The sequence below is a fragment of the Cydia amplana genome, chromosome 19, assembly GCF_948474715.1.
Source record: "Cydia amplana chromosome 19, ilCydAmpl1.1, whole genome shotgun sequence".
Lineage (NCBI taxonomy): Eukaryota > Metazoa > Arthropoda > Insecta > Lepidoptera > Tortricidae > Cydia > Cydia amplana.
The window spans coordinates 11,800,465-11,822,764 of record NC_086087.1 but is presented as its reverse complement, the minus strand read 5'-3'; the positions used below and the strand labels follow the sequence as shown (position 1 = coordinate 11,822,764).

At 38.9% G+C, this 22,300-nt stretch overlaps 2 protein-coding genes across 2 annotated transcripts in view; both read left to right on the top strand.

Annotated features, from left to right (window-relative positions):
* The first annotated feature begins 812 nt into the window (after positions 1-812).
* LOC134656821 (uncharacterized) lies at positions 813-12,842 on the top strand. The gene is made up of 3 exons (XM_063512346.1): positions 813-1,005; positions 6,960-7,204; positions 7,785-12,842. Exons 1-3 carry the CDS (start codon positions 958-960, stop codon positions 12,832-12,834), a joined length of 5,343 nt encoding a protein of 1,780 aa, XP_063368416.1. The 5' UTR covers positions 813-957; the 3' UTR covers positions 12,835-12,842.
* A 6,426-nt stretch (positions 12,843-19,268) lies between these two features.
* The window catches only part of LOC134656840 (lysosomal acid glucosylceramidase-like), a 29,316-nt gene continuing 26,284 nt past the window's right edge, over positions 19,269-22,300 (top strand). Inside the window, exon 1 of the mRNA XM_063512366.1 lies at positions 19,269-19,369. Coding sequence (XP_063368436.1) covers positions 19,306-19,369 — 64 coding nt within the window. The 5' untranslated portion in view covers positions 19,269-19,305. The remainder of the gene's footprint in view (positions 19,370-22,300) is intronic.

The following is a 22,300-nucleotide window of genomic DNA, read 5'->3' as shown; positions in this document are numbered from 1 at the left end:
TTTATTTTTAAAACGTGTTTTTCAATATAAAGACACGTCAAGATTGTTTACCTTATTTCTAATGCTAGAAAAAACGAATTACTTATAGCACGGGGAGCCGTGTGAATCCGCGTATACAATGCCAATTTTCACGCCGTCAGGCGTGTCTCACTCCGCGATTTCGTCGCTTTGCTACAGGTAGCTAAAAGTACATACATCCGTTCGACCCCAATTTTGGGGAAAGCCATAAGCCGCGCGTGGCGCTGTCGCCACCTATCGGCCATATCTGTGCTGATCGTAACAGACGCGATTTGTTAGAGAGTGAGTCTTCTGTACTTAGTACTATCACGTACTATTATTTATTCTGTGATGCCGTCCCCAGTTTCAGGGCTATAATCGAAGTTCGCAAATTTCGGGCATCTTTCCCGCTCTAATTACGCCTTCATTGGAGTAAAAGAGAAATATCACCCCAAATCCCCCAATTAGCCAATTTCAGTTTTCCCGGTAGAACCCCAGGTTTCATTCTCCAGGACTAAAAGTTATATCGTTGAAATGCATGGGCGTAGGCAGGTACAGGCAGGGGGGGGGGGGCAGCTGCCCCCCCTGGAGCTCAAATTTTACATACAATGCATGCTTAATGCCCCTCTGTGGCCTCTGCCCCCCCCAGGCCTATCAACTCGCCACCCCCTAGTTCAGTGGCTGGCTACGCCCTTGTTGAAATGTATATGGCCCAGGTCACAGCAAAAGTCGAGCGGCAAGGCACTGGTAACCCAGATAACTAGACACACTAATCTTTTGACGAATCAGCAGTTTTGTCACGTCCACCCTATCGGTCACACTTACCGTGCCCGGCGCTGCGTATCACTATCTCCATGGGCTATCTCTACAGATTACTTGAGATAATTGATCGAATATTATAAGGCGAAGGTGAGATGACGAAGTTTCATTCGGGAGTATCCATGTGACCGAGGTGGAAAAATGTGGTGGAGGGCAGTTTTGGTTTTTAGTTTGGCGATAATAGACAATGTGAGTATTCTTTTGTTATTATTTTGGCCAGGGACTATCAATCAATCGTGCTGACATGTGTGGCTTTCCAGAAGGGTCATGCTTCAAGTGCAATAAGGAGTTTTTCGTCTGAAAGTCCAACAGAAATTCGGGATCATCCATTAATTACGTCACACGAATTTCTAGAATCTAGGTTTTTTTACCCCTCCCGCCCTCCTTGTCACACTTGGTCACATTTTGCAAACCCCTCCCCCCCTGGTGTGACGTCACATTTTAGGCAATTTTGTTTTCAACGAAATCGACAATATTAGCTCGGCATTATTTTTTTAATAAAAAAATATTTTTGATAAGTATATATTTATATACTTAGTAATTTTATAACACAACGAAAGTTATATCCAAAATCTCATTATTTAACTGTACAGCGACTAAAAAAATATAAATTAATTTTCGGTTACTGATGAAGTTAAAGTGACATCACAATGTTTGTGACTTCCCCCTCCCCCATGTCACAACATGTCACATTTTCTTGACCCCCTCCCTCCCCCTAAACGTGTGACGTAATTAATGGATGACCCCTTCAGATAGAATGGTCCTTATTTCACATGAAGCATAACGACCCTTCTGATGAAAAGCCACATATTAGTGCGAGCGAGATGTATAGTAAGTAAATTACGTAGACGTTAGCGTATAATAATATACTGACATTGAAACTGTCAGTGACTCGTCGTTTCTCTTTTGACCGACAGCTACGGAACCCAGTGGCGGATTTGCAGTCTTTGCCGCCCTAGGTCCCAGGACCTGTAGCCAGGGATCGGATACCGGTATTTTTTGTATGGGAACGGAAACGGTATTTTTTTGTTCTTTGCTAATTACTTCATTTCTAATTGGGCAATCTAATAATACGAAGTCGTAACCTAAAAACACAACTGAGTCCTACATTTCGAGACAAAATAATTCGAAAAATATGGTTATTTCTAAGTTTTTGCAAAAAACCAGTTCCGATCCCTGCCTGTAGCCGCCCCTTTCTCAGCACCAATCATATTAACATTTTGAGTTAATTCTTGTTATCAAGCCTTCTTATTAGGCCCGGGCCTACTGGGCCTTAGGGCAAATCCACCACTGACGGAACCCTACGCTGAGCATGGCCCGACATGCTTAGGGGTCAATTTCTGAACACGATTTTTTTTCTGTCCGTGATGAAAATCGCGGGTTAGCATCAGATAATACTTACCAATTTTTTTTTACATAAAGAAGTCACACTTTCACACCGAGTTCCATATGAATTCACTGATTAGTTGGTTTTTAAAGTACACTTAAAAATACCTAAAGGCTCAAATTACTACTCCCGTGCCCTGTCCGGAATCTACTTTTGAGCATAATGAAAAATCCTACGAAAAATTCTACATTAGTATCACTAATTTAGTGTCAAATACTTAAACTAGATGATATTTACTATCACTGAGCACATACACTATTAACTTCATTGTGGTAAATAACTCGTGATCGATGTTTAAATTTTGTCCGAGCGCGCGAGTACAATTTCGTCGGCAAAACTCAAAGGGCTCTGACAGCCGACGTTTGTATTTGAACCGCCTCGTGTCCCGCCTCACCTGTACTGGCAGTATTCGGCTGTCTCTCAAAGCAAGCGGATGTAAGTCAAGCCGCGACGTGTTCGAGCAAATCGCATAAGTATTTCGGAATCCGGGTGGGCGACAATTTTTTTCTAAGTTCGATGCCCCTTATAAATTTTATTTTCCACATAGCTTTTCAATAACAATTGTCATATTTAGGAGCCCTTTATGTATCTTTATGTAAGCGATAATATAACAGTTTGGTCAAACACGATTTAAATTTTTGGCGAATTTTTTTATTACGAATTCTAATTTCCGTGCCCTAATTCCCATAGCAAATTTACCTAAAACAGCTGATTAAGTGGCACGGGAATTAGAAAGTATTACATATATTGTCAACAAATCTTTTATTGGGGGCACTGTAAGTTAATTGGCAATGTTTACGTCATATTATTATTACATATATATATATATTGGCATTGAATATGTATTATATGTAATAATAATATGACGTATATCTTTCTATTTTACATTTAAGGAAATCTTAAAGAATGCACAAAAATCTGTGAACGGTTTTTTAGTATAAGTACTATAGTACATACAGGGTGGACCCGAATAACCCGGGCAATTTTAATAGGTACGTAAGGTAAGGTGGGGTAAGACGACACCGGGGTAAGACTATCACTTGTATGGAATCCTTGTACTGTTAGTCTTGCCCCACCTTACCTTATTCATTGATCATATTATACATAACATTAAAATATTATATAAACATAAAACTATTTCTGGAATTATTACGTATTATAATACCTGTACCTAAGGTTACATGAAACAAAATGAATCAAATTTGCAATGTTTTTTTTTGTAAATTTGACAGCTGACAGCGTATGCCGTATAAAGTTTAAATATCTGGGAGACCGAGCTTTGCTTGGAAAACATATACCTACCTAAAAACTCAAAAATGCGCATTTTTCCAGAGATAACACCTAGCTAGATCGATTTTTCACTCCAGAAAACCCTCATATATGATCAAATTTCATCGAAATCGTTAGAGCCGTTTCCGAGATCCCCGAAATATATACAAGAATTGCTCGTTTAATAGATTAGTTGTTATAAATTAGCTTTTCTAATACAAGAAAAATTAAATATATCCTATTCTTACTATATTATAAATGCGAAAGTGTCTCTGTCTGTCTGTTATCTCGTCACGCTTAAACCGCTGCCGCTGAACCAATATCATGTTGATGATATTTGGCATGAAGATAGTTTGAGGCCCGGGGAAGGACAAAGGATCTGGGGGCACGGCAGTGCCGCCGCCAAGTCGAGAAAAACAAAGTGGCACGGCCGTACCATCAAATCTCAATAACATTCTATCAAAATAACATTTAATTTGAACATGTAGTCTAAGAATTAATGCACTTTAAAATCCCTTAGTTTTGTCACTGACACAATCACTTACGATCATCATTATTCTAAGGTACTTCTAGCATACCCACAAGTTCCAAATTTGAAACGTAATTAGGTTTTAGCTTTTTAAGCCAATAAAAATCGAATAATACTGCAATATTAGTCACGTTCTAAAGATCTAATAACTGCATAAAAAAGTTTGTAATCCTATAGAAATATATGCGATAACAAATTTACCTTTTAGTTCTTACAATTAGTAGGGAAAGTAAAGGTACACTACGATGTACGATGTGAGTATGAATAAAGATGTGTATAGTTATGATATGTGTATACATAGTATCAGTATGGTATGGGTATGATTACCTGAAAAGAAGGACAGCCTACAAAAAGAGATGGGATCCTATCAAAAACATTGCATGTAAAAAGATACAAGTCTCGCAACGCAGTTCTTCTACTACAAAAAAGTTTTGAGATGTAATGTGAAGCCAAGTCGGTTATTTTAGTCAGTGCCAGGGGGTATTAAAACCGTAATACTATTAGATACCTTATTAGGGTTCCGTAGCCAAATTGCAAAAAACGGAACCCTTATGGATTCGTCATGTCTGTCTGTCTGTGATAGTCTTACCCCGGTGATAGTCTTACCCCACCTTACCTCATATGTGGTCAAACAATTTTTTGTGTTATGAATTTATGAAGGCACCATATTCGATTTCTTCAGATTAACTTACACAATAACTTCTCTCTGTGCCCCTATTTATTTCTTAGTATCATTTCCTATAGGGCCATATACCAGATCATACACCCTGTACCTATCTACATGCAGATACTTTTTAATGAATAGTTTTGTATGTAAGGCGGACATGTTTATGCAACTACTCAAAGTATTGTTTTGAAATATGTATATTGCCATTAAAATCAAGGAAACGATTAGTCAAATACGTAGTTTTTAGTGTATCATACTTTCGTAGATTTGTCGTCCGAAACTAAAATTAAAGAAGGTAAATATGTTCGATGCCGCTTCAGTAATGGTTGAAGTATATTATTGTAGATTAAAATATACATAAATAAGAGTTTTAACTACCAAAATAAGTTAAGAAAACAATTCCTGTGCCATGTTCTAATTCCCGTGCTAGTAAAATCTAATTCCCATGGACACACTAATTCCCGTGCCCTGACCAAAATTTTAAATTGAAATAACTTTTATAGTTTTATGAATATTTTTACCCCATAAGAAAATTAATGTTTATTATATTTTTTACCAAATTATCAGCATAATTTTTTTTGTGTAATGTTGGTATTTCAAAATTCCATGGGAATTAGACAAAAATGCTCGTTTGGTGAAATTGACCCAAGCCGATTTTGTTTTATTTTATTTTGCATCGCCTAGCAACTATATAATATTAAAAGTACTCAGGTACATACATTTTGTAAACACAAACAAACGTCGATCTCTTTATTATCGAAGGTACCTACAATAGATTCTACAATTAATAAAATTTATTGGCATATTACTAATTATGTAATTAACACGTATTTACCTACATGAATTGCATATAAATGGACGAATGCAATATGATTTCAACAAATCGTAATTAAAAAGTGTGCTGTGTTTTTAGGGTTCCGTACCCAAAGGGTAAAAACGGGACCTTATTACTAAGACTCCGCTGATGTCCGTCCGTCCGTCCGTCCGTCTGTCACCAGGCTGTATCTCACGAACCGTGATACCTAGACAGTTGAAATTTTCACAGATGATGTATTTCTGTTGCCGCTATAACAACAAATACTAAAAACAGAATAAAATAAAGATTTAAGTGGGGCTCCCATACAACAAACGTGATTTTTGACCGAAATTAAGCAACTTCGGGCGGGGTCAGTACTTGGATGGGTGACCGTTTTTTTTGCTTGTTTTGCTCTATTTTTTTGTTGATGGTGCGGAACCCTCCGTGCGCGAGTCCGAGTCGCACTTGGCCGGTTTTATTTTAAACCACGGCGTTGCGAGACATCTTCAAAAGAAATTAAAGTTTTGTGTCATTATAATAACATTTATAAATAAGATGTACCTAAATCATACCATTTTCTTTTAATTATAGACAGAGTAGCTTGGAAATATTAATTTTTAACAACTACACCATCCATTTTCGAGATAAAACATACTTATATCCCAGTACCGTAAAATGGGGTGAGTAGGGTTCGCGGGGAGAGTTGGGTTATGAACGGGGAGAGAAGGGATGAAAGGGGGGTGAGATGTAATTTTAATGCTACTGCTACAAAATTAATGTATTCCAATTTAAAATGGAGCTATAGTAATTAATACTCATAATAAAAAAAAATCGATCCAACGATCTTCCAAAATCACCTTTGTATGAAATCCCATCTCACCCCAATTACGAGGGACTATGGGGTGAGGTGGGATTTCCTGTTTATCGTTAAAGTTATGTAATGAAACTACCCAAAATAAAATAAAAACTAAAATACAAACGTCCGGAACACTTATTATATACACCATTCAGTTTGCATATGTAAAAATAAAATGTTATCGAGGTTTGAATGTCAGTTTTGCCCCTACTCACCCCATTTTACGGTACCTACATAAAAATAAAATCGTTTTCATGGGCTTGTGGTACAGATTTTTGAACATGTTTGAATACAATTTTTATTAACTAGGTACCATCGCCTATAGACGACAGGTTAACTGACAGTTCGTAAACATTATATAAGAAATGTTTGTTATGTTTGTACTCTGTCGGATTTCTCCATAAATTGTTGCCTATTTATGGTAACGGCGCCGAGGGTTCCGTACAAATACAACTTTTTTTTTACAAATTTACAGTTATCAGATTTTTCCCTGACGGACAGACGGACAGACAACAAAGTGATCCTATAAGGGTTCCTTTTCCTACTTTTAAGGTATACGAACCCTAAAAATGGGGAGACTTTTGCTCATTACACACAGGCGTCAAAAAGCAATTAATAAAACCAACGTTTCTCCACCAGATATCAGCACAAGATGACAACAACGCTACTGAAACACAGACTAGGTTGTGTTGCCCGTGCCCTCCCGGCGTCACTGGCGTCCCTATGGACGCCGCGGCGTCTACTCTCGCTCCCAGCGCCGTGGCCATGGCGCGCGGCGCTGACGGCGTGGACGACTGTCCGTGCCGCGCTCGCGACGCCGACTCCGAGGGCGCCGCATCGCTCTTTTTTCCTCACTCGGTCCGTGCTTTTGGGAATGTCATGAGGTGAGTCACAAGATACTTACTAGCTGGTCAACCAGATCTTGTCAGTAGAAAAAGGCGGCAAATTTGAAAAATGTAGGCGCGAAGGGATATCGTTCCATAGAAAATTGGAATTTCGCGCCTTTTTTACTGACAAGATTTGCTTGACCAGCTATATAAGTATAGCTAGCTGCTAGCCAGACATCAAAAGGTTGCAGTTTAGTTGTGAAAATGTTAGACTACGCGTTTCATGCGGGACGGGAAATGTCATGAAGATAACCATGTTAATTAATCCATCCACAGTTTGCAGCTTAGTTGCGAATTGCCTAATTTTACGTCGTTTTGTATCCTTTGTCATTAATCGTATGGCACATGATTATTATACCGACGGTTCAATGCCTTTCGCTTCGGTACTTAGTTAATAGGAATATATGTTCACCGTATCTTAATAATTGTGAGTTTTAAGTCATGTCATGTCATGATGGTCAAGGCAATGGAAGAGGCTTTAGATGCAGAAACTACTACCTTAAGGCTGTGATCATGATGCTGATGTATTTTGACAAAGTAGATTTGTACTAGCGCTTACATAATGATTTTTTTCCAGGCCAGACCCTCAAGAGGAATCTAAACCACTTCTGCATCCGGAAGTCGGTCTCGCCTCATCAGTTCTGGAGACTCTTCGCGAGGCCACCGACGAGGAGTATAGAGACGCCCTCGAAAGAGATGCTGCCAGAGCAGCCGTCAACGTGGCGTCACTAGCCGACCTCATCGATGGCGCGCCAGAGGAAGCCAGGAACGTAGTCACAGTAATAGTAAGTCCCAGAGATATGGATGACAGTGATGCTATACCCGAAGCATCTCACGTACAAGAAACTAGGTGTATACATTCCCTTTTAGGTAACACTAGGAATTCTCTCAGTTATAGGACTCCAAGTAAAGGTTTGGAGGACATACTTAATCTACCTTTGCCAAGTGGTTTGCTTCACCGACAACGTGACAGTGGTTTAGCTGCGAGTAATGTTCGTGAAAGTGTAGTTACAGCAGACGATAATGTAAATACACTTTTGCCTGGGATTAAGCTAAAAGCAAAACCTAATTTACTCAGTTTAGACCCTAAAACAATAAATGAAAATATTAACAATATATTAAGTGGTGCCAACCTTGGCATTAAGGCAGGAAGTATTAGTTTAAATCATAATGAGATGGATAATCCAGATGCCAGGACAGACTCGTTGAATGACCATATCAGTAGTGAAGTTGTTCAAGAGAATAATGATATACTCACGGAAAATAATTTTAACCGTCAGTCGGATGGGCAAAATGATTTACATTGTAACACATCTCCTTCCATTAACCAAGAAATTATAGCTGAGAAGAGCGCAAAAAATAAAGGTCCATTGCAGTCTCTTTTATTTGGTCGAAATAATGATGAAAAACCTGGGTTATCTTTTCCTCTAAAAAATCTGCTTAAACTAAGGGACGTGGAATTGGTTCCTTTGGATGTACTGAACAATAAACCAAAACCAAAAATTAATATACCTAGCTTAAAATTACATCCACTGCAAAAATCAGAGGCCAGAGAGCCTGTAAAACTACCAACAAAGCCGTCTAAAATTGCAACTGTCTTAAAAAATTTAAATAAAGCCAAGACTGCCAATATACAAGTTATACCAAAAAGAAAACCGGTAACTACGGACATTTTAGACGCTGTTCCAAGTCCATCCGACGATAACTGCGTGAGATTGAAACCTGAAACTGATAAGTCTGTAGGAGTAGATATGGAACAGCTGGAGGATTCACTGCTAGATTCTAGTACTGAAACAACTGAAACTGGCAATGAACAGGCCGATGACTTAATAGCTAAGAGTACAGATATTTTAAGTAGTAATAGCGTTGAAGATGTACAGTTAAACAGCAGTGAAATCTTTCAAGATGAAGAAGTTGATGATTCGGAAAATTTTCAAATTATAGATGATACACAAACGCTAGTTCAAGAAAGCGAAAGTGATATACAAATAATATCTCAAGAAGATATTAGCGACGTTCCTCCTGGTTCAGTTGACTTAAGCGAAATAGACGAAGCAGAAGATAGAAGTAATACTGTTCCAGTAGCACCTCATCCACTTAAAACACTGGAGGAAATTAGAAGAAGTGTTGTAGACAAATTGGAAGCTCTGCAAAAAAGTAACATAAATGCACTTGATGGCATAAAACAAAACGTTGAAGAGATATCTCCTCATGGAGACTGTGTGGAAGCACGAAACCAAGATACAGGTTCTGAGGAACACACAGACCAAATCTCTAACGTAGAACCAACATTCATATCTCACTCTACATCTGGTAATCCCATCGAAAAAGGATTACAGGATGAGAGTGCATCAGCGGAAGCAGTCAGTTTTCAAGATCTTCAAAATATGTCTGATTCTATTTTAATGGCCAGTGAAAATCACGAACAGAGAGCACAAGAGCAAAACGAAGAATTCCTGGAATCGAAGGAAGGTGACACCATATCAGAAGAAGCGAATGAAAGTGACATTGATAACATCCTTGGTATGAATGGCAAAGAAACCGAGAATGACCTTAATCAGAATATTGATGATAGCAATAAAATAGACAAAACATTATGCCCAAGCGATCTACTTGAGACATCCAAACAAGCTAAAGTTGAAGATAGTCATTCTGAAAATGACTTGGAAACTTTGGCAAGTGATCCAATAATGGATATACTGCGACCGAGTTCACTATCAAATCGACCAATTATCAATATACTTCGGCCGAATTCTAAATCCCTAGTAGAGCATCTCAACGACTTCGGGACGAAATTGCGTCAAAGTATCGTGCAACCGGCGCCTTTAATTAACGCAAACGACTTCAACATATTTAGTACCCCTAGCTTGAATCTTCCTGATTTGTCTGCTTTAAATACTAATATTCCCACTTTAGAGGATATTAGAACACGGGTCTCCGAAATCCTAAACGGCTTGGCTAGAACGGCGAACGACGACGATGGTTCTTCTGAATTAGACTCAGATGATTTTGCTTCAGACGTTACTCCTGTACAATCTGCCAGCCCGAGTTCTTCCGATCCTGTTTCTATTTTCTCACCTTTGAAGCCATTGGAGGACATCAACTTAGATATCATCCAGTTAAAACCTCTCCCGTCGTTACTAGGATCTAGTCCACAAGCACTAGACCTGCCAGGGCTGAATTTGAATAGATATAAAGCAAAACTAGCAGTTCCCAAGTCGTTAGATTTGAAACCATTGAATTTGGCTTCAACATTAGGCAATAATGGTGGACTTGTTGGTACTACATTAACTATAGGGCCACACAAAAAAGAGAAAACGGGTACAGGTCAAGCCAAATCTAACAAACATGCTCAATTTGTATCGTCTCGTGGTGCATTAAATAGTAATCCGACATTAGCTGACGTAACTTCAACCATGCATAAGAATGCATTGCATTTATTGAATGTTCCCAAAAGCCCAACATTACAAGCAAGTAATATAGTAGATAACTTAGCTGAGAGAATAAAATCTCACGCGGAAGACACTGTAAAAAGCATTCATGAAACACTTAACCCTTCTGCTTTAGCTGAAGTACACAATAATGTATTGAAGAATGCTAACAATTTGTTAGCTTCGGGCAGAAACAACTTACAAAACACTCTACAGGCTCCTTCACAAATCGATTCTGTTGTAGATAACCTTAGATCACAATCGCAAAACACGATCCAACATCTACACAACACATTAAATTCTCCCAAAGTCGCTAGTGATGTTCTAAAAAATACAAATATTTTAAAATCACCGAAGAGTTCCTTGGATGCTGCAGTCGATAATCTTAAAGCTCAATCTGTAAATACTTTTAAGAACATCAAGCAAACATTAGACACTTCTAGACTGGCTGACCTAAGTGATTCAATCCACAAAGGTTCTCAAAACATTTTAAAGTCTTCTGCTGCTATAACTCCCACAGGAAATTTATTAAAGAGTACTATGAAAGCCGTTCCTACTATAGACGAAGTAGCAGGTAATCTTAGATCTCATACTCAAAGTACATTGAGAAACATTCAACAAACTTTAAATACACCGACTGTATCTGATATTAGCACATCTATTAAGAAAAGTGCACAGCAAGTGTTGAATTCGCCTATAACAAACAGCACGCCACAAATCCTTAAAAGTTCCTTACAGCCAAGTTCTTCATTAGATACAGTCGTTGATAATCTACGATCTCAAACTCAAAATACTATGAAAACTATTCAAAATTCTTTAAACGCCCCAACTCTCACTGATATAAGTGCAACAGTACAGAAACATGCACAACATTTGTTAAATTCACCAGTAGCTTCTACCGGGCGAGACGCTTTCAAACAAGTATTACAAGCTAGCAGCCCATTCAACTTAACACCACATGCAGAACAGGTAGCAAAAGATTTACAGAAAACATTAAAAGCGACCCTCAAAAATAGTCCCATAAAAGACTTACCACCACTTCCCCACCCAAATGACGTAATTCAGAGCTTAACCGATCATCACGCTGATATCAACGACAAGTTATATGCTTTACATACGGATTTAAATGATCGCCTCGAATCAATTCACAATAAGATCACAGATCCTGCAAGACTGCGATCAATTTTGTCCCCTCCTGTAAATAGGAACTTTGAATTATTTGCTATACCGTTACCTATGAGTTTTAGGAGCGCAAGTGTACCGAAGCAAGCAAGGCCGGCATTACAAGCTAAGCAACCGGTAGTTGCTTCACAAAGGAAACAACCTAAAACAGCTTCCATCGTAACAAAGCCTGGAACTAGGATAGAAATCGCAAAGCCAAATTCTTTCCGAGGTTCAAAAGGCAGAGAAAGCACAAACAGCCCCTCTAAATCCTTTAGAATGTCTTCGGCAGCGAGCTCGCCAACCCCAACCCGTATAGAACGCCCGACTCTGTCACTAACCTCTAAGAAACCAATTAAAAGCTTGCAAGATCTAAAAAAGCCCATCTTGCCAAAAATAAAACCTCTAACAAAAAATAAAGTCACGATCACATTCGGTTCTACAACACAACGTCCAAGTCTTGTTGGTAAATCCAAATCTACAACGACTGCAAAACCTAAAGTGTCCGCCAATAAACGTTTCAAGCCTAAACCACTTGTACGACAACCTACTCCATGGCATGGGAAGGGAGAAGCGAAAACCGCTCCGAAGCGATTAGGCGAACCTTTGACATCTCCGAGCAAAACCGCTGCAACTCTCCGAACTCCTTCAAAAGCAAAATCTGCAAAACCAATTAGTAAACCAATCAAAACAGGAACGTCGCGTGTGTCCCCTGTATCGAAACTTAAATCCCAGTCTACACCAAAACCAATTTTGAAAACAACTCCACGGACACTAGGTCGAGCGAGTGCTCCCAGTCAGCTAGGTCTAAATAAGCCTAAAAGTCCATTGCTGGCAAAATTAACGGATGCATTAAAGAGTAAAGGTAAACCTCTCGGTAAGTCGAGTCAGACCCCACGAGCGAGAGCTGAAGAAATAGCACCATCCGCCTCTGAACGTTTTGAAAAAGTTGTAGCTTTGGAAGAACCCATGAAAGAAAATGTTTCGTATAAATGTAAGATGATGTGTGTAAAAGTTGATTTAAACGAGGAGTAGTGTTGTAAATAGATGGGGATTTTCAACGTTTTTTTCTAAAGCGAGCTATATTATATTATAGCATCATTGTGTAGTCCGGAACGTCAATTATAGTAAAACGGGGTGACTTTAGGTGGGGATACTTTGATAGTTTTAAAACGGCCACTAAATTAGCATTATTCATTATTTTCACGAACTGTTCGTGTAACAAGTTAGAATATTATACATTCTTGTTTACCTGCTACTAAAAACTCCGAATAAAAATATGTTACGGCTGAAAAACTGAAATGTCGAAGTCGCCCCTGCAATTCAAAGTCACCCCGGTTTACCGTACTTACCAATATTGTACGTCATGAATATTTCTCAAGGCTGATACACTGAATAAATCGTGTAGTTTTTTTACAACACCAAAGTTGGTAAGTAAATATACTTTTGTAATTGTGCAAGTAAGATATGTAAAAAAGGAAATTAATTTATTAATTCATGTGAGGATGTGATGTGTAAATAGAAATCTAGATTATAGTGGCAATTATTTTTATACGTTATTGTAATAAAATATAATTAATTATTCAATGTGTATTATTTCCGACTTTTCAGAGTCCAGTCAGAGTCAACATCACCTCTTACAATTTCTTGCTGCTATCGGTTATTTGATTTTGACACAGATTAGTTATTTACATTTATACAAGTGCGGAAAAGAGGAAATTCGAAATTAGTGGCGATAAATTAAAACACGACCGAAGGGAGTGTTTTAAATCGACACAAGTTGTGAATTACCTATTCGCACGTGTATCGTACGTTTTACAGTAAGGGTAAAGGCACCAGTAGTCAGCCTTATAACGACTTTTTTAAGTTTGAACGTTCGGCATTTCTACAGGATTAGTTGGGTAATTAAACAAATGACATGGTTAGACCAATTGTTTATCATAGTTTTAAAACAAAATATTTAAAAAAATAACAATCCTCTTTATAATATCTCTAATTAAGTTTAAACAAAAAGTGGCACTTCTCTCCAGTAGTCAGCCTCCAAAATCCAGTAAGCAGCCTCTGTGTACCCAGTACTCAGCCTATATAAAATATTCATAATAATTAGATCAAAATCACTAATATTTATATCAAAATCAACGATATTATAGTATATTTTTTTTATAATTTTTGTTATCGTTATTGTAGTTAGTTGTACCTAGTTTTAAATTTTTTTGCATATATGTATTACTTACCTACTTGTTTACTTATTTAATAAAAAAAATCTTATAGGTACATACAATTCTTATGACACGAAATTTGTTGGCCATAGGTACTTAATTAACTAACACTATTCTTGCAAACTAAGAATCTCAATATTTATTTTCTAATAATTAATCCGTCAAAAATTAACGAGGTAAATCAGGTAATATATAATTATGTTCCTAAAAAGATAAAAAAGATAAAAGATAGTTTATTCAAGTAGGCATAATTACAATGCGCTTATGAACGTCAAATAAAGCTAGGTAGACCGGCTCCAACCCTACACCTCTGCCCCGAGAAGATTTAAATCCCCCCTCAATTGGAATCCCCCCTAGTAGGTATTCGGTAAAAAATAATTAATCGAGTCTATGCAGATCTAATTATCATTAATAAACAAAGTCATATACCGGCCAGGAAAAAGAAAAATGATAGTTATGTATAGTTAACGTTAAAAAATGTATACACTTTTGAACCTTATTTCAATGAGATAGGGTTTAAAAATGTGGACATATTTTTGGCGGCGACGTACCAAGCAAGGTCAATGGCTGAGTACTGGATCCGCGAAACCCAGTGCTCAGCCGGATTAAAACGTTATTTCAAATGCGGCTGACTACTGGGTTTTAGTTTAAATTGACTAGGGCATGCCTGACTAAGTTTGAAAATGTAAATTTAACGGTCCTAACGGTCGCATTGGCTCGAAAATAATAAAATAAACGAATAACCCAAAGGTCAGCCGTGGGGGGCTGGGCACTGGATTCTTTGGAAAAAAGTGTTATCCAGTGGCCAGCCCCCTCAATTTATAAGTGAAATATTGATATTTTCATTCAAATATAATGCAATTTAATAGATAAACTAATAAATAAACCAATCATTAACAAAAACAATAACTTTTAACATTAAAACATAGTTTTTCTTGCCTGTTAAGAGAACACCACGTGCAGTAAAAAATATGGCGGACATGACACTATTGCACTCGTCAACAAACAGCACCTGTATGAACGAGTATATTTCTTCCCCCCGTTCCCTCACCGCACCTGTCGTGTGACGTATTAACCAATAAGTAATCAAAGCTCCTATTTGAGTACTCGCGATTCGTTTAAACGAATATATGTACCCTTGGAGGATACAACTAAACGGAGTAGCCATTAACAGGCTTTCCCCTCTGTCGAAAATAGGCGGCCAACGGTCATACACAATGTATGGACTGACGTTTATCTGACATGGCTATTTTTACGTTACGCATACATTTGACGTTCCCCTCCCCCGCAAAAATCGGCAGACTGTTTTGTACAGAAAATTACAGACATGGCGTCTCCGTTTGATTATATCCTCCAAGTATGTACCAGATATTTATGACCAATAAACGACTCAAAAGGCTGACCACTGGTACCTGGCTGGCCACTGGTGCCGTTACCCGATATGGCACTTTAAACTTTCAACATACACACGGAAAGTGCTATTTCCCGCACTAGTTCGGGAAAGTAGCAACATATGTTAAAATCATTTGAACTAGTAGGCAGCTCTGTGAGCTATAGCTGTAGAACCCCATGTCGAATCATCGACAAAAAATCCATGGGTAATAAAATAATATTATCCATTGATTTTTTGTCAATGAATGATATTACCGTAATATTTATCGAGACTGCACTGCTCACAAAATTTCACGAGATTCGTTTGAGAAATGCGATCTGTAGAAATCTGGGGGCCAAGCTAAGATGACAAACATTTGTAGAAAACATCCCGTTTGCAGAATATATAGGTACTGTTAATCATAAATAGGTATATCGATATATAGTACCGGGCGCGTACAACGAGGTCGACGCCACCCCGCCTCCGGCTGGAAAACTAACAAGGGTGACGAGGCCACTGTCGCGATCTCTCAAGAAGGTTAACCGCGTATCTTCACTACAAATAGTCTACCAGAATGTTCGCGGCCTAAAGACTAAGTTGAAGTTTTGGCGTCATAATGTGTCGCTTTTACATGTTGATATTGTCGCTGTTACGGAGACGAACTTGGACTCGTCGATAGGCGACCTTGAAGTGGTTCCGCACGGCTGGTCGATGCTGAGGCGTGACCGGGGATCAAGAGGAGGTGGCGTACTTTTGGCAGCGAGACCTGGCATAGTTCTTCGTCGTAGGGCAGATCTTGAAACTGGGACTGGGGAGGACCTGTGGGTCTCTGCCTCACTCAATGGCTGTGAGTTTTTAATATGTGTGGTGTATATTAAACCCAGTGCTGTGGATTCTGACTACATGACGTGGTTCTGTAAAGTTGAAGACTGTACGACTTTAATTAAAAATAACAATATTGTAATACTAGGCGATCTCAATTTAAATAGTGCTAGTCTGAATGTAAATAATTATTTTAACTATTTTTTGACATTTTGTAATTTATCTGAGTATAATGACATAGTTAATGGTAAGGGAAGTAAGTTGGACGTAGTATTGGTTTCGGAATGTGTGGGAGCTGTGAGTGTATGCGCAGCATCTGAAGGCTTAGTAGAGCACGCGGATGTTTTCCATCCCCCACTCGAAATCGTTGTCACTCCGGCGCTACCGGGAAGGGCTACAGTGGTCGAGCCAAGTAACATCAACCCGATCACCGACTGGAATTTTGCAAAGGCCGACTTTCCTATGTTGTACGACCGAGTCACCAAGGTTGACTGGAGTGCCGTGCTGGCTGAAAAATGCGTAGACGGGGCGGTTGAGCAATTGTATGCTTTATTGTACAGCTGTTTCGATGCATGCGTTCCCAAAAAGAGTCGTAGTAGGAAAGCTACTAGAGTATATCCAACCTGGTTCTCCGCGGACATAATCAAGGACTTAAAGAGGAAGGGTGATTTGCACAGGCAGTGGAAAGCCACCGGTGACTCGTACGTATATGGTCTGTTTTGTGAACTTAGGGCTGATATAAAAAAAAGAGTGTCTGCAGCGTACGATGCCTATATTCATGATATTCAGCGACGTCTAAAAACGAACCCAAAATCCTTTTGGCAACATGTGTCGAACCTACGTAACAAGGGCGGATATGAGTCCAGTATTATGTACGGGAACCGGATGTTTAGTGGGCAAGCAGCGGCGGGGGCCTTTGCGGACTACTTCTGTAGTGTATTCCTCTCCAGCGAGCCAAAGCTAAGTGCCGAATTAGCAGGAGCTACTGGCAGTGATCGTCACATAAGCATTTCCGGGTTTTCTGAGTGTGAGGTGGGACTCGGAGTTGATAAACTGAAACCGAAATGTGCGCTTGGACCGGACAATGTGCCAGCTTTTATAATTAAAGCCTTTAAATCCCAACTTTCGGGTCCACTAGCCCATGTATTCAATCTGGCGCTCAAGTCTGGCACCTATCCTCATAGTTGGAAGACCTCGAGAGTGACACCAATCCTAAAGTCGGGTGAAAAGTCGCGAGCCGAAAACTACCGTCCCATTGCCATCCTGAGCTCATTCGCTAAGGTATTCGAGAGCATTTTGCACTCTAAACTGTACACTTTAGTGGATCCCTATTTAAATGATGCTCAGCATGGGTTCAGAAAAGGCCGCTCTGTCAACACAAACCTTCTCTCGCTCGTAAACCACGTCTCGGATAAACTGGACGAAGGATGCCAAGTTGATGTTGCATACCTTGATTTCAGGAAAGCGTTTGACCAGGTTGACAACGATATCCTTTTAGAGAAGCTGTCCGCGATGGGTTTTGACCCATCACTCCTAAAGTTGTTTGCCAGCTACCTGAAGGATCGCAATCAATTCGTCCGGCTTGGTTGCTTCGATTCCGATCCGTACCCAACGAGATCTGGTGTTAGTCAGGGATCCTCGCTAGGGCCCTTTCTCTTCTCTATTATGGTGAATGATCTTTCGAGCTGTCTAGTTGCTGGTAAACTCCTAATTTATGCTGACGACATAAAAGTCGTGGTTGATATCAAAACCCCATCAGATTGCCAAAACATGCAGAGTAACCTGGATGCGATATATCGGTGGAGTGTTAAAAACCGCCTTTCTCTTAATGTGGCTAAGTGCCATGTCATGAGTTTCACTCGGGCTAGGCAAGGAATACACTCGGACTACCTCATTGATCACGAGTCTCTATCCCGCACTTATTCTATGAAGGACCTGGGGGTGCTTTTTGATCCAGGTCTTACATTTCATGACCATATGCGGTCTCTGGTTACAGAAGGGTTTAAACGCTTGGGGTTTGTTACACGTGTCTGCAAAGACTTTACGCATGTAGGTGTCTTTAAAGTTTTATACTCTGCTCTGGTACGATCCAAGCTGGAAGCCAGCTCGTGCGTGTGGAGTCCATACGAGACAACCTACATGCTAATGCTGGAGAAGGTTCAGAAATGTTTTCTGCGTACTCTCTTCAGGAAACTGTACGGGTACTATCCTTTCATGTATCCGACAGCCTACCTGCAGGGCACGCTAGGATACAACGCACTGGCGACGCGCAGATTGTTCGACCAGCTAATAACTGTGCTTCGTATCCTGCGTGGTCGCCTGGACTGCCCCGAATTAGTTGGCGAGGCATGTCGGCTGTTTGTCCCGGACGAGCGTACCCGGTTTCGTGCAGACCGGCTGCGTCTCTTCGCGGTCCCTCCCGCCCGCACGGTCTCGCGGCGCAACTCGCCCGTTTGCCGAGCGCTGAACACGCTCAATAAGCTCGGTGCTGTGCAACACTCCTGCGATTTGTTTGCGGACGGCTGGACGGTTATTGAGAAAGATTGTATGAAAATATGCGAGTTGCTAACCTAATGATTTAAATGTTTAAAGACGTATTTTTGTGACCTACTCTTTATGAAATTATTGATTTATTGATTTATTTTATTGATTGATTTATTTTATTTTATTGTTATTAGTTTTACTTATAATTGAACTTAGGTATAAGAAATGTAATGACTTAGGCTAGTCCTGTAAAATTGCATTTTGCTTGAATAATAAATTGAAATTGAAATTGAATAGTTGCCTGAAAACAAAAGCAGCAATAGTTGCTAAGCGGGCGAGGTGTTCGAAGTTCGAAAGGATCTTGAGGCGACTTTATTGTTAAGAGAATAAGAGGTCGTCAAGGTAATTTTGAACACCTTGCCCGCTTAGCAACTATTGCTGCAGACTGTACAGTACTTATTGTACTTAACAATTGACCGGCTGTAGTTTTCGCAAATATTCGACGGTCTACACAGCTGTTCCAATTCCAAGTAGATAAGTAATCTCGGAACACCGGCGGAGCGACGGAACCCAGTTCGTTTCCAGCAGTCGGGCTGGCGACACGTTAAAATGGCGCCCGCGCAGATCGCCGTGACCATCTTCACACTGATTACTTCGGGAATCGTCGCTGCTGGTAAGAACCGTTTTTGTTATCCTCCTAAGGCCCAAGACCTATTCAGTTCAGTTCGATGTAATTTAAACCATGTTCAATTGGAAAAGAGTCACTTTTGCTTTGTTTCGTTCAATTTACAAACAACGCAAAATCAAGTCCGTTTCCTACATTTTAGGTTCAAATTTCAGTGGCAAATTTTGGATGTTAGGTAAAATGGAATCCTTATGGTGCGATTCTGTCAGTCCGTCTGTCTGTCACATAGCTGAATATCTCGAGAACTAGGTACCTATTTACGCTTTCGATTTGATATTTGGAATAGTTAAAAGTTAAAACAAGTCTAAGCTAGACTCATTTAAAGTGTTTTTTTTGACGCTTCAAAACTAAGCGTTATTAAGAAAACACGTAGTACCTATACCTATGCTAATGGCTACTCCGTATTTTATCTAATTCTACGGTTACTTGCGTATTTTTAGATTTTTTAGTCACTCACGTGACATGTTTCGGAGTCGGAGAGCCTAGGTCTCAATTTTCAAGCACTACTTAACTGCATGAGTAGCGTCACGATAATACGTGAGTTAAATCGTAAAATTAGATTTATGTTATTGTGACTAACGACAGTTAAAATTCTATTAATAGGTATAGGTACCTACTGGTAGGTAGATAAATAATATTATTATTTAATTTATTAAAATATGTAACAGATTCTACACATATTTCAAGTATTTAGAGTTAGCTGAAGCTACGGGTCACGGGACTAGCTAATTAGCTAGGTAGGCTATTAGCTAAGTAGCTAGTAGTCCCGCGTAGCTAGGGTTTGCAAGATCCGTCAATTTTTCGGATCCGGATATTTCGGATATTAAAATTTGACGGATCCGGATATCCGGATAATTTGGATAATACGGATCTGTATCAAGAAAGGTGACGAAATTTACAACTTATATACAAGGAACAGCTAGTAAAATGTAAAATGTTCATATTTAATTAATTACAATTATTAATAATTATTATTATTATCTCAAAACGATATAAATATGTATAATAAGATATTCACTGTAGTCTTAATTAGGTATTCCTATTAATAATATTATGCATTTTTTTTTTGAGGCGGTAGTCGATTTGTAACCGAAAACGCCAAAAATGAAGTAATTAAAGCAAATTTATTTCTATATATCTGCTCAGAAGAATCTAAAGGTGCCTAAAAACACCGCTTTAACTTCGGCGTTTTTTCTTAAATTTGCCATTATAAGCTCACAAAATAGAAAATGGAGAAAAAGTTACATTTATGTACTTTTATTATTTTATACCGGTGTGGTGTGATATAATTTATACTATTAAAAAACGTACTTCCTTTACCTTGGTAAAATAGCTATACCTTCAGTCGTTCGACTGGGAAAAATGGCTTAGAAAAAGTATCTAACTCATTTATTCAGTCCCCATTACAACAATCTTCCATTATAGGTATATTTAAATCCAGTTAATTACTCCAAAATAATGTAAAATTACTACAAAAGTTTCGGGAAATTAAGAAATTTGGGCTAGAGCTTCTTAATAACGAGAAAAAAATATCAATATTAGTTACTCAGCAGCACATCAAGCACATGTTATTTATGTTAACAGAAGACTGGGAACCGACACGATAACACAAAAAAGTCACTGATAACAACACGCACAAGCACTAATGATGTTCCAGGTAGACGACCCAAAGGCGACTGAGCGAAAACCTGATAACAATTACTTTAAACCATACAAATATTTACCCTTATTCCAGTCAGGAGGCATGCAGGTAGCTCGTTTTAATACGGTTACTGTTACTACTGTTTAGTTTAAGCAATATTTGTATTTATTTTATGACGTTATCGCGTACCAATAACGCGACCAATGCAATATTTAACGGATCCGTGAGATCCGAAATATCCGGATCCTATGAGACGTTGGATCCGGATCTTAGATTTGACGGATATCCGGATATTTCGGATATCCGGATCTCAAACCCTACGCGTAGCGTAAGTAATGGCACGCAAGCGATGTATGTGAGTGTGATCATGTGACATACAATTCTGATATTAATTGGCCTTTGTTCTTTTAATTCATTAAACAATCCCGCCATCCACTAGCTAATTATGATGATTACAGTAGAGTCCGATTAGTACGACTTCGCATATAACAACCAACCGCTTATAGCGACGTAAGTATAGGCACTTGTTTGGTTTTAGTACGAGCTACTATGAAAGTACAACCGTTTATTACGACTCCGCTTGTAACGACCGATCGCTTTTAACAACGGAAATTGACTCAAAATCCGTCTGTCAAGTCCGGTTACAACGACGAGCGACGTAGTCTTTACAAATAAATAGTTGGTAAGAACTTAAGAAGCTTACTCCGTCCCGCGCACCTAACTCCCCTCCCCCTTTTGCCTATACGCAGCAAGATGAAATAGTCATGTGACTTTTCGTAATCTTGCAAACTAAATAAAATCCAATTCCCATTATTTAATTGAGCTTAAACTTCACATACAGAATTATGTACATAAGTTAGGTACAATGCAATATTTTGGTAGGTACTTTCGAGCTGATCTATGGACACAGGAGATGGCCATAGGAACTGTGTGATAAAACAACGTCAGCTGGATTAGATCCCCAAGACTTACGACTTTTTATTTTACGGGATTCGAGTAATTTGCGGATGACGAGTGAGTTGACTACCTTGAAAAGTGGCTTCTTCTAAACACACAAGTCTCTCCATTTAAGACAAAGTGTTGTAATACTAACGTAAATAAATATTTTAAAGGAAATGTATTTTTTTCTTTGATTGTCGCATTAATAAATACAAAATTACGTAATTATTTTGATTAAAAAAATGTATTAAAATTGGCAGTTCGTTTTGTACGACGTCCGGTTAGTACGACGTAATATCAGCGGTCCCTTGGGCGTCGTTATAACCGGACTCTACTGT

Excerpts from the sequence above, each read along its gene's own strand:
- LOC134656821 (XM_063512346.1), top strand. The coding sequence starts at position 958 with ATGTGGTGGAGGGCAGTTTTGGTTTTTAGTTTGGCGATAATAGACAAT. Across the intron at positions 1,006-6,959 it reads GTTTGGCGATAATAGACAAT|ATATCAGCACAAGATGACAA; the intron begins GTGAGTATTCTT and ends TTTCTCCACCAG. Across the intron at positions 7,205-7,784 it reads GCTTTTGGGAATGTCATGAG|GCCAGACCCTCAAGAGGAAT; the intron begins GTGAGTCACAAG and ends ATTTTTTTCCAG.